Below are 18,281 nucleotides of genomic sequence, written 5' to 3'. Positions count from 1 at the left end.
GCAGGGCGCTGTACTGAGCGCTTGGGAAGGCCAAGTTGGCAACGTATAGAGACAGTCCCTGCCCGACAGCGGGCTCACCGTCTAGAATAATAAATACGATTGATCGATTGATTTCATTCATTCATTCATTCATTCCATCGTACTTATTGAGCGCTTCCCGTGTGCAGGGCGCTGTACTGAGCGCTTGGGAAGGCCAAGTTGGCAACGTATAGAGACAGTCCCTACCCGACAGCGGGCTCACCGTCTAGAATAATAAATACGATTGATCGATTGATTTCATTCATTCATTCATTCATTCCATTGTACTTATTGAGCGCTTCCCGTGTGCAGGGCGCTGTACTGAGCGCTTGGGAAGGACAAAATGGCAACATATAGAGACGGTCCCTACCCGACAGCGGGCTCACCGTCTAGAATAATAAATACGATTGATTGATTTCATTCATTCATTCATTCCATCGTACTTATTGAGCGCTTCCCGTGGGCGGAGCGCTGTAGTGGCCGCCCAGGGTCCGCCGTCTCCCCCAGCCCCCCGCCCCCCCGGGGGGCCGCACCGGCGCAGAAGACTCCGGGGACGAGGCTCCGCACGATCACCGTCCGCACCTTCTTGTCCGACTTCAGGGCGTCCAGCGAGTGCGACAGCTGCGGGGACACGCGTGTTACACACATGTTACACGCGGGCTACGCGCGGAGGGCCGCGGGACACGCGCGGACACACACAAGTACACAGGCGCGAGGGGGACGGGGCTCCAGCTTGCCCCTCCCGAGCGCTCAGTACAGCGCTCTGCGTACGGGAGGCGCTCAATAAGTACGATGGACTGAATGAATGAATGAATGAATGAAATCAATCAATCGATCAATCGTATTTATTATTCTAGACCGTGAGCCCACTGTCGGGGACCGTCTCTCGATGTTGCCAACTTGTCCTTCCCAAGCGCTCAGTACAGTGCTCTGCACCCGGGAGGCGCTCAATAAGTACGATGGAATGAATGAATGAATGAATGAATGAAATCAATCAATTGTATTTATTATTCTAGACCGTGAGCCCGCTGTCGGGTAGGGACTGTCTCTACATGTTGCCAACTTGTCCTTCCCAAGCGCTCAGTACAGCGCCCTGCACACGGGAAGCGCTCAATAAGTATGATGGAGTGAATGAATGAATGAATGAAATCAATCAATCAATCGTATTTATTATTCTAGACCGTGAGCCCGCTGTCGGGGACCGTCTCTCGATGTTGCCAATTTGTCCTTCCCAAGCGCTCAGTACAGCGCTCCGCACCCGGGAAGCGCTCAATAAGTGCGATGGAATGAATGAATGAATGAATGAATGAATGAAATCAATCGATCGATCGTATTTATTATTCTAGACCGTGAGCCCGCTGTCAGGCAGGGACCGTCTCTAGACGTTGCCAACTGGTCCTTCCCGAGCGCTCAGTACAGCACCCTGCACACGGGAAGCGCTCAATAAGTACGATGGAATGAATGAATGAATGAAAGACCGTCATTCCAATCAATCAATCAATCAATCAATCAATCGTATTTATTATTCTAGACTGTGAGCCCGCTGTCGGGCAGGGACCGTCTCTATACGTTGCCAACTTGTCCTTCCCAAGCGCTCAGTACAGTGCTCTGCACCCGGGAAGCGCTCAGTAAGTACGATGGAATGAATGAATGACATCAATCAATCAATCAATCAATCGTATTTATTATTCTAGACTGCGAGCCCGCTGTCGGGCAGGGACCGTCTCTCGACGTTGCCGGCTTGGCCTTCCCAAGCGCTCAGTACAGCGCTCCGCACACGGGAGGCGCTCAATAAGTGCGATGGAATGAATGAATGAAATCAATCAATCGATCAATCGTATTTATTATTCTAGACCGTGAGCCCGCTGTCGGGCAGGGACCGTCTCTAGATGTTGCCGACTTGTCCTTCCCAAGCGCTCAGTACAGCGCCCTGCACACGGGAAGCGCTCAATAAGTACGATGGAATGAATGAATGAATGAATGAAATCAATCGATCAATCGTATTTATTATTCTAGACCGTGAGCCCGCTGTCGGGCAGGGACCGTCTCTCGACGTTGCCAACTTGTCCTTCCCAAGCGCTCAGTACAGCGCTCTGCGTACGGGAAGCGCTCAATAAGTACGATGGACTGAATGAATGAATGAATGAAATCAATCAATCGATCAATCGTATTTATTATTCTAGACCGTGAGCCCACTGTCGGGCAGGGACCGTCTCTCTACGTTGCCAACTTGTCCTTCCCAAGCGCTCAGTACAGTGCCCTGCACACCAGAAGCGCTCAATAAGTACGATGGAATGAATGAATGAATGAATGAATGAAAGACCGTCATTCCAATCAATCAATCAATCAATCAATCGTATTTATCATTCTAGACCGTGAGACCGCTGGCGGGCAGGGACTGTCTCTAGATGTTGCCAACTTGTCCTTCCCAAGCGCTCAGTACAGTGCTCTGCACCCGGGAAGCGCTCAATAAGTACGATGGAATGAATGAATGAATGAATGAAAGACCGTCATTACAATCAATCAATCAATCAATCAATCAATCGTATTTATTATTCTAGACCGTGAGCCCGCTGGCGGGTAGGGACTGTCTCTACATGTTGCCGACTTGTCCTTCCCAAGCGCTCAGTACAGCGCCCTGCACACGGGAAGCGCTCAATAAGTACGATGGAGTGAATGAATGAATGAATGAAATCAATCAATCAATCGTATTTATTATTCTAGACCGTGAGCCCGCTGTCGGGGACCGTCTCTCGATGTTGCCAATTTGTCCTTCCCAAGCGCTCAGTACAGCGCTCCGCACCCGGGAAGCGCTCAATAAGTGCGATGGAATGAATGAATGAATGAATGAATGAATGAAATCAATCGATCGATCGTATTTATTATTCTAGACCGTGAGCCCGCTGTCGGGCAGGGACCGTCTCTAGACGTTGCCAACTGGTCCTTCCCGAGCGCTCAGTACAGCGCCCTGCACACGGGAAGCGCTCAATAAGTACGATGGAATGAATGAATGAATGAAAGACCGTCATTCCAATCAATCAATCAATCAATCAATCAATCGTATTTATTATTCTAGACTGTGAGCCCGCTGTCGGGCAGGGACCGTCTCTATACGTTGCCAACTTGTCCTTCCCAAGCGCTCAGTACAGTGCTCTGCACCCGGGAAGCGCTCAGTAACTACGATGGAATGAATGAATGACATCAATCAATCAATCAATCAATCGTATTTATTATTCTAGACTGTGAGCCCGCTGTCGGGCAGGGACCGTCTCTATACGTTGCCGACTTGGACTTCCCAAGCGCTCAGTACAGCGCCCTGCACACGGGAAGCGCTCAATAAGTACGATGGAATGAATGAATGAATGAATGAAATCAATCGATCAATCGTATTTATTATTCTAGACCGTGAGCCCGCTGTCGGGCAGGGACCGTCTCTAGATGTTGCCGACTTGTCCTTCCCAAGCGCTCAGTACAGCGCCCTGCACACGGGAAGCGCTCAATAAGTACGATGGAATGAATGAATGAATGAAATGAATGAAATCAATCAATTGTATTTATTATTCTGGACCGTGAGCCCGCTGTCGGGCAGGGACCGTCTCTCTACGTTGCCGACTTGTCCTTCCCAAGCGCTCAGTACAGCGCCCTGCACACGGGAAGCGCTCAATAAGTACGATGGAATGAATGAATGAATGAAAGACCGTCATTACAATCAATCAATCAATCAATCGATCGTATTTATTATTCTAGACCGTGAGCCCACTGTCGGGTAGGGACCGTCTCTCTACGTTGCCGACTTGTCCTTCCCAAGCGCTCAGTACAGTGCTCTGCACACGGGAAGCGCTCAATAAATAGCCCTGATGATGGTGGGGGTGACTCGAGGGTCTCCGCGGCAGGGCGCGCTCAATAAATAGCGCTGGTACATGGGTGGGAGGCACTCAGTACAGAGCCCGGGTGGGCGGGATGCGCTCAATAAATAGCACTGGTCCATGGGTGGGAGGCACTCAGTACAGAGCCCTGATGGGTGGGATGCGCTCAATAAATAGCACTGGTACATGGGTGGGAGGCACTCAGTACAGAGCCCGGGTGGGCGGGATGCGCTCAATAAATAGCACTGGTACATGGGTGGGAGGCACTCAGTACAGAGCCCTGAGGGGTGGGATGCGCTCAATAAATAGCACTGGTACATGGGTGGGAGGCACTCAGTACAGAGCCCTGATGGGTGGGTGGGTGGGTAGGAGGTGCTCAATAAATAGCGCTGGTACGTGGATGGGGAGCACTCAGTACAGAGCCCTGATGGGTGGGTGGGTAGGAGGCGCTCAATAAATAGCGCTGGTCCATGGGTGGGAAGCACTCAGTACAGAGCCCTGATAGGTGGGTGGGTGGGTAGGAGGCACTCAATAAATAGCGCTGGTACATGGATGGGAGGCACTCAGTACAGAGCCCTGATGGGTGGGTGGGTGGGTGAGTGGGACGCGCTCAATAAATAGCACTGGTACATGGATGGGAGGCACTCAGTACAGAGCCCTGAGGGGTGGGATGCGCTCAATAAATAGCACTGGTACATGGATGGGAGGCACTCAGTACAGAGCCCTGATGGGTGGGTGGGCAGGACGCGCTCAATAAATAGCGCTGGTACATGGGTGGGAGGCACTCAGTACAGAGCCCTGATGGGTGGGTGGGTGGATAGGAGGCGCTCAATAAATAGTGCTGGTACATGGATGGGAAGCACTCAGTACAGAGCCCTGATGGGTGGGATGCGCTCAATAAATAGCACTGGTACATGGGTGGGAGGCACTTAGTACAGAGCCCTGATGGGTGGGTGGGTGGGTGGGTAGAAGGCGCTCAATAAATAGCGCTGGTACATGGGTGGGAGGCACTCAGTACAGAGCCCTGAGGGGTGGGTGGGTGGATGGGCAGGGAACGGGCCCGTTTCTCGCTTTATTGTCCTCCCCCCGGCGCTTAGCACAGCGCTCTGCTCCCGGGGAGCGCTCAGTACAGAGCCCGGAGGGATGGACGGCGTCCGTCTCCCCTCCTCTACACCGTGACCTCATCGTGTAAGCGCTCAGTACAGTGCTCCGCACCTAGTAAGCGCCCAATAAATACGATTGATGATGATTGTGAGGAGGGAAGGGGTCCGTTTGTTGCTTTATTGTCCTCCCCCTGGCGCTTAGCACAGTGCCCTGCTCACAGGAAGCGCTCAGTACAGTGCTCTGCACCTAGTGAGCGCTCAATAAATACGATTGATGATGATTGTGAGGAGGGAACGGGTTCGATTCTCGCTTTATTGCCCTCCCCCCGGCGCTTAGCACAGCGCCCTGCTCCCAGGGAGCGCTCAGTACAGAGCCCGGAGGGATGGACGGCGTCTGCCTCCCCTCCTCTACACCGTGACCTCATCGTGTAAGCGCTCAGTACAGTGCTCCGCACCTAGTAAGCGCTCGATAAATACGATTGATGATGATTGTGGGCAGGGAAATGGGTGCGTTTCTCGCTTTATTGTCCTCCCCCCGGCGCTTAGCACAGTGCCCTGCTCACAGGAAGCGCTCAGTACAGTGCTCTGCACCTAGTAAGCGCCCAATAAATACGATTGATGATGATTGTGAGGAGGGAACGGGTTCGATTCTCGCTTTATTGCCCTCCCCCCGGCGCTTAGCACAGCGCCCTGCTCCCGGGGAGCGCTCAGTACAGAGCCCGGAGGGATGGACGGCGTCCGCCTCCCCTCCTCTACACCGTGCCCTCGTCGTGTAGGCGCTCAGTACAGTGCTCTGCACCTAGTGAGCGCTCAATAAATACGATTGATGATGATTGTGAGGAGGGAAGGGGTCCGTTTGTCGCTTTATTGTCCTCCCCTCGGCGCTTAGCACAGCGCCCTGCTCACAGGAAGCGCTCAGTACAGTGCTCTGCACCTAGTAAGCGCTCAATAAATACGATTGATGATGATTGTGAGGAGGGAACGGGTTCGATTTTCGCTTTATTGTCCTCCCCCCCGGCGCTTAGCACAGCGCTCTGCTCCCGGGGAGCGCTCAGTACAGAGCCCGGAGGGATGGACGGCATCTGCCTCCCCTCCTCTATCATCGTGTAAGCGCTCAGTACAGTGCTCCGCACCTAGTAAGCGCTCAATAAATACGATTGATGATGATTGTGCGGAGGGAACGGGTTCGATTTTCGCTTTATTGTCCTCCCCCTGGCGCTTAGCACAGTGCCCTGCTCACAGGAAGCGCTCAGTACAGTGCTCTGCACCTAGTAAGCGCTCAATAAATACGATTGATGATGATTGTGAGGAGGGAAGGGGTCCGTTTCTCCTTTATTGCCCTCCCCCCGGCGCTTAGCACAGCGCCCTGCTCCCAGGGAGCGCTCAGTACAGAGCCCGGAGGGACGGACGGCGCCTGCCTCCCCTCCTCTACACCGTCACCTCGTCGTGTAAGCGCTCAGTACAGTGCTCCGCACCTAGTAAGCGCCCAATAAGTACGATTGATGATGATTGTGAGGAGGGAAGGGGTCCGTTTCTCGCTTTATTGCCCTCCCCCCGGCGCTTAGCACAGCGCCCTGCTCCCGGGGAGCGCTCAGTACAGAGCCCGGAGGGACGGACGGCGTCTGCCTCCCCTCCTCTACACCGTGACCTCGTCGTGTAAGCGCTCAGTACAGTGCTCCGCACCTAGTAAGCGCCCAATAAATACGATTGATCATGATTGTGGGCAGGGAAACGGGCGCGTTTCTCGCTTTATTGCCCTCCCTCCGGCGCTCAGCACAGCGCCCTGCTCACGGGGAGCGCTCAGTACAGAGCCCGGAGGGATGGACAGCGCCTGCCTCCCCTCCTCTACACCGTGACCTCATTGTGTAAGCGCTCAGTACAGTGCTCTGCACCTAGTAAGCGCTCGATAAATACGATTGATGATGATTGTGGGCAGGGAAATGGGTGCGTTTCTCGCTTTATTGGCCTCCCCCCGGCGCTTATCACAGCGCCCTGCTCCCAGGGAGCGCTCAGTACAGAGCCCGGAGGGATGGATGGCGTCTATCTCCCCTCCTCTACACCGTGACCTCATCGTGTAAGCGCTCAGTACAGTGCTCTGCACCTAGTAAGCGCTCGATAAATACGATTGATGATGATTGTGAGGAGGGAACGGGTTCGATTTTCGCTTTATTGTCCTCCCCCCGGCGCTTAGCACAGCGCCCTGCTCCCAGGGAGCGCTCAGTACAGTGCTCTGCACCTAGTAAGCGCCCAATAAATACGATTGATGATGATTGTGAGGAGGGAACGGGTTCGATTTTCGCTTTATTGTCCTCCCCCCGGCGCTCAGCACAGCGCCCTGCTCCCAGGGAGCGCTCAGTACAGAGCCCGGAGGGACGGACGGCGTCCGCCTCCCCTCCTCTACACCGTGACCTCGCCGTGTAAGCGCTCAGTACAGTGCTCTGCACCTAGTAAGCGCCCAATAAATACGATTGATGATGATTGTGAGGAGCGAACGGGTTCGATTTTCGCTTTATTGTCCTCCCCCCGGCGCTCAGCACAGCGCCCTGCTCCCAGGGAGCGCTCAGTACAGAGCCCGGAGGGACGGACGGCGTCTGCCTCCCCTCCTCTACACCGGGACCTCGTCGTGTAAGCGCTCAGTACAGTGCTCTGCACCTAGTGAGCGCTCAATAAATACAATTGATGATGATTGTGAGGAGGGAACGGGTTCGATTTTCGCTTTATTGTCCTCCCCCCGGCGCTTAGCACAGCGCCCTGCTCCCGGGGAGCGCTCAGTACAGAGCCCGGAGGGATGGATGGCGTCCGCCTCGCCTCCTCTACACCGTGACCTCATCGTGTAGGCGCTCAGTACAGTGCTCTGCACCTAGTAAGCGCTCAATAAATACGATTGATGATGACTGTGAGGAGGGAAGGGGTTCGATTCTCGCTTTATTGTCCTCCCCCCGGCGCTTAGCACAGCGCCCTGCTCCCAGGGAGCGCTCAGTACAGTGCTCTGCACATAGTAAGCGCCCAATAAGTACGATTGATGATGATTGTGAGGAGGTAAGGGGTCCGTTTGTCGCTTTATTGCCCCCCCCCCCGGCGCTCAGCACAGCTCCCTGCTCCCAGGGAGCGCTCAGTACAGAGCCCGGAGGGATGGACGGCGTCTGCCTCCCCTCCTCTACACCGTGACCTCATCGTGTAAGCGCTCAGTACAGTGCTCTGCCCAATAAATACGATTGATGATGATTGTGAGGAGGGAAGGGGTCCGTTTGTCGCTTTATTGTCCTCCCCCTGGCGCTTAGCACAGCGCCCTGCTCCCAGGGAGCGCTCAGTACAGTGCTCTGCACCTAGTAAGCGCCCAATAAATACGATTGATGATGATTGTGAGGAGGGAACGGGTTCGATTTTCGCTTTATTGTCCTCCCCCCGGCGCTCAGCACAGCGCCCTGCTCCCGGGGAGCGCTCAGTACAGAGCCCGGAGGGATGGACGGCGTCCGCCTCCCCTCCTCTACACCGTGACCTCGTCGTGTAGGCGCTCAGTACAGTGCTCCGCACCTAGTAAGCGCTCAATAAATACGATTGATGATGATTGTGCGGAGGGAACGGGTTCGATTTTCGCTTTATTGTCCTCCCCCCCGGGCGCTTAGCACAGCGCCCTGCTCCCGGGGAGCGCTCAGTACAGAGCCCGGAGGGATGGATGGCGTCTGCCTCCCCTCCTCTACACCGTGACCTCGTCGTGTAAGCGCTCAGTACAGTGCTCTGCACCTAGTAAGCGCTCAATAAATACGATTGATCATGATTGTGAGGAGGGAACGGGTTCGATTCTCGCTTTATCGGCCTCCCCCCGGCGCTTAGCACAGCGCCCTGCTCCCGGGGAGCGCTCAGTACAGAGCCCGGAGGGATGGATGGCGTCTGCCTCCCCTCCTCTACACCGGGACCTCATCGTGTAGGCGCTCAGTACAGTGCTCTGCACCTAGTAAGCGCTCAATAAATACGATTGATGATGATTGTGAGGAGGGAAGGGGTGCGTTTCTCGCTTTATTGTCCTCCCCCCGGCGCTTAGCACAGCGCCCTGCTCACAGGAAGCGCTCAGTACAGTGCTCTGCACATAGTAAGCGCTCGATATATACGATTGATGATGATTGTGAGGAGGGAACGGGTTCGATTTTCGCTTTATTGTCCTCCCCCCGGCGCTCAGCACAGTGCCCAGCTCCCAGGGAGCGCTCAGTACAGAGCCCGGAGGGATGGACGGCGTCCGCCTCCCCTCCTCTACACCGGGACCTCGTCATGTAGGCGCTCAGTACAGTGCTCTGCACCTAGTAAGCGCTCAATAAATACGATTGATGATGATTATGAGGAGGGAAGGGGTGCGTTTCTCGCTTTATTGTCCTCCCCCCGGCGCTTAGCACAGCGCCCTGCTCACAGGAAGCGCTCAGTACAGTGCTCTGCACATAGTAAGCGCCCAATAAGTACGATTGATGATGATTGTGGGCAGGGAAATGGGTCCGTTTCTCGCTTTATTGGCCTCCCCCCGGCGCTTAGCGCAGCGCCCTGCTCCCAGGAGGCGCTCAGTACAGAGCCCGGATACATGGATGGTTCATTCATTCATTCAATCGTACTTATTGAGCGCTTTCCGTGTGCGGAGCACTGTACTAAGCGCTCGCTGGCGGCGAGGAGCGTCCACACCCGGTCCCCTCCCCAGCGCTCAGTACGCTGCCCCGCCCGCCGGAGGTGCTCAGTACATCCCGCCGATGGCGCGGCTCAGGGGAGAGAGCCCGGGTTTCGGAGTCCGAGGCCGCGGGTTCGAATCCCGGCTCCGCCGACTGTCAGCTGGGTGACTTTGGGCTGGTCGCTTCCCTTCTCTGGGCCTCAGTTGCCTCATCTGGAAAATGGGGATGAAGACCGGGAGCCCTCCCGGGGGACAACCCCATCACCTTGTGACCTCCCCGGCGCTTAGACCAGTGCTTGGCACATAGTAAGCGCTTCATAAATGCCATCATTATTATTATTATTATTATTCTCTGGGCCTCAGTTCCCTCATCTGGAAAATGGGGATGAAGCCCGGGAGCCCCCCGGGGGACAACCTCATCACCTTGTGACCCCCCCGGCGCTTAGCGCAGTGCTTGGCACATAGTAAGCGCTTAATAAATGCCACCATTATTATTATTTTTATAATCTGGGCCTCAGTTTCCTCCTCTGTCAAATGGGGATGGAGACCGGGAGCCCCCCGTGGGACCACCCCATCACCTTGTAACCCCCCGGCGCTTAGCACAGTGCTTGGCACATAGTAAGCGCTTAATAAATGCCATCATTATTCTTATTATTATGGATGGATGGACGGATAAGAAGCAGCGCGGCTCCGTGGAAAGAGCCCGGGCTTGGGAGTCCGAGGTCCTGGGTTCGAATCCCGGCTCCGCCGACTGTCAGCTGTGCGACTTTGGGCGAGTCACTTCCCTTCTCTGGGCCTCAGTTTCCTCCCCTGTCAAATGGGGATGAAGCCCGGGAGCCCCCCCGGGGACAACCTCATCACCTTGTCTCTCCCCCAGCGCTTAGCACAGTGCTTGGCACATAGTAAGCGCTTAATAAATGCCACCATTATTATTATTATTCTCTGGGCCTCAGTTTCCTCCTCTGTCAAATGGGGATGAAGACCGGGAGCCCCCCGGGGGACAACCCCATCACCTTGTCTCTCCCCAGCACTTAGCACAGTGCTTGGCACCTACTGAGCGCTTCCCAAATACCATCATCATTATTAATATCATCTGGGCCTCAGTTTCCCCCTCTGTCAAATGGGGAAGAAGACTGGGAGCCCCCCGGGGGACCACCTCATCACCTTGTCTCTCCCCCGGCGCTCAGTACAGTGCTTGGCACATAGTAAGCGCTTAACAAATGCCATCATCATCATCATTATTATTATAATCCCGGCTCCACCACTTGTCGGCCGTGTGACCTTGGGCCAGTCACTTCCCTTCTCTGGGCCTCAGTTTCCCCCTCTGTCAAATGGGGACGGAGACCGGGAGCCCCCCGGGGGACACCCTCATCACCTTGTAACCCCCCCGGCGCTTAGCACAGTGCTCGGCACATAGTAAGCGCTTAACAAATACCATCGTGACCATCATTCCCACTTCCCCAAGTGCCATCTTCATCATCATTAATATAATCCGGGCCTCAGTTTCCCCCTCTGTCAAATGGGGACGGAGACCGGGAGCCCCCCGGGGGACACCCTCATCACCTTGTAACCCCCCCGGCGCTTAGCACAGTGCTCGGCACATAGTAAGCGCTTAACAAATACCATCGTGACCATCATTCCCACTTCCCCAAGTGCCATCTTCATCATCATTAATATAATCCGGGCCTCAGTTTCCCCCTCTGTCAAATGGGGATGAAGACCGGGAGCCCCCCGGGGGACAACCTCATCACCTCGCATCCCCCTCCGGCGCTTAGCACAGTGCTCGGCACATAGTAAGCGCTTAACGAATACCATCGTGACCATCATTCCTATTTTCCCAAGTACCTTCTTCATCATTATTAATATAATCCGGGCCTCAGTTTCCCCCTCTGTCAAATGGGGATGAAGACCGGGAGCCCCCCGGGGGACAACCTCATCACCTCGCATCCCCCTCCGGCGCTTAGCACAGTGCTCGGCACATAGTAAGCGCTTAACGAATACCATCGTGACCATCATTCCCACTTCCCCAAGTGCCATCTTCATCATCATTAATATAATCCGGGCCTCAGTTTCCCCCTCTGTCAAATGGGGATGAAGACCGTGAGCCCCCCGGGGGACAACCTCATCACCTTGTGACCTCCCCGGCGCTTAGCACAGTGCTCGGCACATAGTAAGCGCTTAATAAATGCCATCATCATCATTATTATTATAATCCCGGCTCCGCCACTTGTCGGCTGTGTGACTTTGGGCCAGTCACTTCCCTTCTCTGGGCCTCAGTTTCCTCCTCTGTCAAATGGGGATGAAGACCGTGAGCCCCCCGGGGGACAACCTCATCACCTTGTGACCCCCCCGGCGCTTAGCACAGTGCTTGGCACATAGTAGGCGCTTAATAAATGCCATCATTATTATTATTATTATTATTATTATTATTATTATTATTGTTATTATTGTCAGCTGTGTGACCTTGGGCGAGTCACTTCCCTTCTCTGGGCCTCAGTTTCCTCCTCTGTCAAATGGGGACGAAGACCGGGAGCCCCTCGGGGGACCACCTCATCACCTTGTGACCTCCCCGGCGCTTACCACAGTGCTCGGCACATAGTAAGCGCTTAACGAATACCATCGTGACCATCATTCCTATTTTCCCAAGTACCATCTTCATCATCATTAATATAATCCGGGCCTCAGTTTCCCCCTCTGTCAAATGGGGATGAAGACCGGGAGCCCCCCGGGGGACAACCTCATCGCCTCGTCTCTCCCGGGCGCTTAGCACAGTGCTCGGCACATAGTAAGCGCTTAACGAATACCATCGTGATCATCATTCTTATTTCCCCAAGTACCATCTTCATCATCATTAATATAATCCGGGCCTCAGTTTCCCCCTCTGTCAAATGGGGATGAAGACCGGGAGCCCCCCGGGGGACAACCTCATCACCTCGCATCCCCCTCCGGCGCTTAGCACAGTGCTCGGCACATAGTAAGCGCTTAACGAATACCATCGTGACCATCATTCCTATTTTCCCAAGTACCTTCTTCATCATTATTAATATAATCCGGGCCTCAGTTTCCCCCTCTGTCAAATGGGGATGAAGACCGGGAGCCCCCCGGGGGGGACCACCTCATCGCCTCGTCTCTCCCGGGCGCTTAGCACAGTGCTTGGCACCTAGTAAGCGCCTCCCCAATGCCACCCTCATCGTTATTATTATGGTTATCGTGCGAGGGGATGGGGTGGGGGGGGGGGGAGATCCCGGGGACAGAGGGGCGTCTGCCGTGTGCGCGGCGCTGTGCTGGACGCTGTGCTGGACGCTGTGCTGGACGCTTGGGGGGGGGGGGGGACGGGTCCGCGGGCCCCACCTGCTTGATGAGGTTCCAGCTCAGGGCGTTCTTGGCTTGCGGCCGGTTCAGGCCCAGCACGGCGATGCCTGCGGAGAACAGATTATTATTATTATTATTATTATTATTATTATTATTATTATTGTTATTATTAATTTTATTATTATTATTATTATTAATAATAAATAATGGTGTTTATGAAGCGCTTACTATGTGCCAACGCATTAAAACACAGGGGCTTCTCTATAGAGAAGAGAAAGCAGCGGGGCTCGGTGGGAAATAATAATAACAATAATAATAATAATGATAATGATAATAATAATAATAATAATAATAATAATGATAATGGCATTTATTAAGCGCTAACTATGTGCCCAGCACTGTCCTAAGCACTGGGGAGGTTACATTAAAGAACACAGAGCCTTCTCTATATAGAAGAGAAGCAGCGGGGCCCAGTGAGAAACAATAATAATAACAATAATAATGATAATAATAATAATAATGGCATTTATTAAGCGCTTACTATTATTATTATTAATAATAATAATAATAAATAATGGTGTTTATGAAGCGCTTACTATGTGCCAACGCATTAAAACACAGGGGCTTCTCTATAGAGAAGAGAAAGCAGCGGGGCTCGGTGGGAAATAATAATAACAATAATAATAATAATGATAATGATAATAATAATAATAATGATAATAATGATAATGGCATTTATTAAGCGCTAACTATGTGCCCAGCACTGTCCTAAGCGCTGGGGAGGTTACATTAAAGAACACAGAGCCTTCTCTATATAGAAGAGAAGCAGCGGGGCCCAGTGAGAAACAATAATAATAACAATAATAATGATAATAATAATAATAATGGCATTTATTAAGCGCTTACTATTATTATTATTAATAATAATAATAATGAATAATGGCATTTATTAAGCGCTTACTATGTGCCAAGCACCGTCCTAAGCGCTGGGGAGGTCGCATTAAAACACAGGGGCTTCTCTATACAGAAGAGAAAGCAGCGGGGCTCGGTGGGAAATAATAATAACAATAATAATAATAATGATAATAATAATAATAATAATAATGATAATGGCATTTATTAAGCGCTAACTATGTGCCAAGCACTGTCCTAAGCGCTGGGGAGGTCACATTAAAACACAGGGGCTTCTCTATAGAGAAGAGAAGCAGCGGGGCTCAGTGGGAAATCATAATAATAATGATAATAATAATAATAATAATAATAATAATGATAATAATAATGGCATTTATTAAGCGCTTACTATGTGCCAAGCACCATCCTAAGCGCTGGGGAGGTCACATTAAAACACAGGGGCTTCTCTATAGAGAAGAGAAGCAGCGGGGCTCAGTGAGAAACAATAATAATAACAATAATAATGATAATAATAATAATGGCATTTATTAAGCGCTTACTATTATTATTATTAATAATAATAATAATAAATAATGGTATTTATTAAGCGCTTACTATGTGCCAAGCACTGTCCTAAGCGCTGGGGAGGTCACATTGAAACACAGGGGCTTCTCTATAGAGAAGAGAAGCAGCGGGGCTCAGTGGGAAATCATAATAATAATGATAATAATGATGATCATAATAATGATAATAATAATAATAATAATAATGGCATTTATTAAGCGCTTACTATAATAATAATAATAATGGCATTTATTAAGCGCTTACTACATGCCAAGCACCGTCCTAAGCGCTGGGGAGGTCACATTAAAACACAGGGCCTTCTCTATATAGAAGAGAAGCAGCGGGGTTCAGTGGGAAATAATGATAATAATAATAATATTAATAATAATGGCATTTATTAAGTGCTTACTATAATAATAATAATAATAATAATAATAATAATAATAATGATAATGGCATTTGTTAAGCGCTAACTATGTGCCAAGCACTGTCCTAAGCGCTGGGGAGGTTACATTAAAACACAGGGGCTTCTCTATAGAGAAGAGAAGCAGCGGGGCTCAGTGGGAAATAATAATAATAATCATAATAATCATAATAATGATAATAATAATGGCATTTATTAAGCGCTTACTATTATTATTAATAATAATAATAATAATAAAAATAATGGTATTTATTAAGCGCTTACTATGTGCCAAGCACCGTCCTAAGCGCTGGGGAGGTCACATTAAAAGACAGGGGCTTCTCTATAGAGAAGAGAAGCAGCGGGGCTCAGTGAGAAATAATAATAATAACAATAATAATGATAATAATAATAATGATAATAATGGCATTTATTAAGTGCTTACTATTATTATTATTATTAATAAATAATGGCATTTATTAAGCGCTTACTATGTGCCCAGCACTGTCCTAAGCGCTGGGGAGGTCACATTAAAACATAGGGGCTTCTCTATATAGAAGAGAAGCAGCGTGGCTCAGTGAGAAATAATAATAATAAAAATAATAATGATAATAATAATAATAGCATTTATTAAGCACTTACTATGTGCCAAGCACTGTCCTAAGCGCTGGGGAGGCCACATTAAAACACAGGGGCTTCTCTATAGAGAAGAGAAGCAGCGGGGCTCGGTGAGAAACAATAATAATAACAATAATAATGATAATAATAATAATAATGATAGTAATGGCATTTATTAAGCGCTTACTATTATTATTATTAATAATAATAATAATAAATAATGGCATTTATTAAGCGCTTACTATGTGCCAAGCACTGTCCTAAGCGCTGGGGAGGTCACATTAAAACATAGGGGCTTCTCTATAGAGAAGAGAAGCAGCGGGGCTCAGTGGGAAATCATAATAATAATGATAATAGTGATGATCATAATAATAATAATAATAATAATAATGGCATTTATTAAGCGCTTACTATAATAATAATAATAATGGCATTTATTAAGCGCTTACTACGTGCCAAGCACCGTCCTAAGCGCTGGGGAGGTCACATTAAAACACAGGGCCTTCTCTATATAGAAGAGAAGCAGCGGGGTTCAGTGGGAAATAATGATAATAATATTATTAATAATGGCATTTATTAAGTGCTTACTATAATAATAATAATAATAATAATAATGATAATGGCATTTGTTAAGCGCTATGTGCCAAGCACTGTCCTAAGTGCTGGGGAGGTTACATTAAAACACAGGGGCTTCTCTATAGAGAAGAGAAGCAGCGGGGTTCAGTGGGAAATAATAATAATAATAATAATAATAATGATAATAATAATAATAGCATTTATTAAGCGCTTACTATGTGCAAAGCACCCTCCTAAGCGCTGGGGAGGTTACATATTAAAACACAGAGCCTTCTATATATAGAAGAGTAGCAGCGAGGCTCAGTGGGAAATAATAATAGTAATGATAATAATGGCATTTATTAAGCGCTTACTATAATAATAATGATAATAATAATAATAATAAATGGCATTTATGAAGCACTTACTATGTGCCCAGCACTGTCCTAAGTACTGGGGAGGTCACATTAAAACACAGGGGCTTCTCTATATAGAAGAGAAGCAGCAGGGCTCAGTGGGAAATAATAATAATAATAATAATAATAATAATAATAATAATAAGAATGGCATTTGTTAAGCGCTTACTATAATAATAATGATAATAATAATAATAATAATGGCATTTATTAAGTGCTTACTATGTGCCAAGCACTGTCCTAAGCGCTGGGGAGGTCGCATTAAAACACAGGGGCTTCTCTATATAGAAGAGAAGCAGCGGGGCTCAGTGAGAAACAATAATAATAACAATAATAATGATAATAATAATAATAATAATAATGGCATTTATTAAGCGCTTACTATTATTATTATTATTAATAATAATAAATAATGGCATTTATTAAGCACTTACTATGTGCCAAGCACTGTCCTAAGTGCTGGGGAGGTTACATTACAACACAGGGCCTTCTCTATATAGAAGAGAAGCAGCGGGGCTCAGTGGGAAATAATAATAATAATAATGATAATGATAATAATGATAATAATAATAATAGCATTTATTAAGCGCTTACTATGTGCCAAGCACTGTCCTAAGGGCTGGGGAGGTCGCATTAAAACACAGAGCCTTCTCTATATAGAAGAGAAGCAGCGGAGCTCAGTGGGAAATAATAATAATAATCATAATAATAATCATAATAATAATGGCATTTATTAAGTGCTTACTATGTGCCAAGCACTGTCCTAAGCGCTGGGGGGGGTCACATTAAAACACAGAGCCTTTTTCAGTGCTTAGAACAGTGCTTGGCACATAGTAAGTGCTTAACAAATGCCATTATTATTATTATTATTATTATCATTATTATTATTATCATATAGAAGAGAAGCAGCATGGCTCAGTGGGAAATAATAATAATAATAATAATAATAATAATGGCATTTATTAAGCGCTTACTATGTGCCAAGCACTGTCCTAAGCGCTGGGGAGGTCATATTAAAACACAGGGGCTTCTCTATAGAGAAGAGAAGCAGCGGAGCTCAGTGGGAAATAATAATAATAATAATAATGATAATATTAATAATAATAACGGCATTTATTAAGCACTTACTATAATAATAATAATAATAACGATAATGGCATTTATTAAGCGCTTACTATGTGCCAAGCACTGTCCTAAGTGCTGGGGAGGTCACATTAAAACACAGGGGCTTCTCCAGCGCTTAGAACAGTGCTTTACACATAGTAAGTGCTTATTATTATATAGAAGAGAAGCAGTGTGGCTCAGTGGGAAATAATAATAATAATAATAATAATAATAATAATAATAATGGCATTTATTAAGCGCTTACTATGTGCCAAGCACTGTCCTAAGCGCTGGGGGGGGGGGGTCACATTAAAACACAGGGGCTTCTCTATAGAGAAGAGAAGCAGCGGGGCTCAGGGGGAAATAATAACAATAATAATAATAATAATAATAATAATAATAATAATAATGGCATTTATTAAGCACTTACTATGTGCCAAGCACTGTCCTAAGCGCTGGGGAGGTCACATTAAAACACAGAGCCTTCTCCAGTGCTTAGAACGGTGCTTTGCACATAGTAAGCGCTTAACAAATGCCATTATTATTATTATTATTATTATTATTATTATTATTATTATTATTATATAGGAGAAGCAGCGTGGCTCAGTGGGAAATAATAATAATAATAATGATAATAATAATAATAATAATAAATGGCATTTATTAAGCGCTCACTATGTGCCAAGCACTGTCCTAAGCGCTGGGGAGGTTACATTAAAACACAGGGGCTTCTCTATAGAGAAGAGAAGCAGCGGGGCTCAGTGGGAAATAATAATAATAATG

At 48.7% G+C, this 18,281-nt stretch overlaps 1 protein-coding gene across 1 annotated transcript in view; it reads right to left on the bottom strand.

Annotated features, from left to right (window-relative positions):
• Positions 1-18,281, bottom strand: part of LOC119922935 (methylglutaconyl-CoA hydratase, mitochondrial-like) — a 70,135-nt gene that overhangs the window by 42,888 nt on the left and 8,966 nt on the right. Inside the window, exons 3-4 of the mRNA XM_038742554.1 lie at positions 12,987-13,054; positions 552-639 (exon numbers count right to left, since the gene is read on the bottom strand). Of these exons, the coding sequence (XP_038598482.1) occupies positions 552-639; positions 12,987-13,054 (156 nt within the window). The remainder of the gene's footprint in view (positions 1-551; positions 640-12,986; positions 13,055-18,281) is intronic.

This window comes from Tachyglossus aculeatus, unplaced genomic scaffold (assembly GCF_015852505.1).
Source record: "Tachyglossus aculeatus isolate mTacAcu1 unplaced genomic scaffold, mTacAcu1.pri scaffold_131_arrow_ctg1, whole genome shotgun sequence".
Taxonomy (NCBI): domain Eukaryota; kingdom Metazoa; phylum Chordata; class Mammalia; order Monotremata; family Tachyglossidae; genus Tachyglossus; species Tachyglossus aculeatus.
Note: the sequence above shows the minus strand (reverse complement) of the source record. Positions and strands in the feature narration are given on the sequence as shown.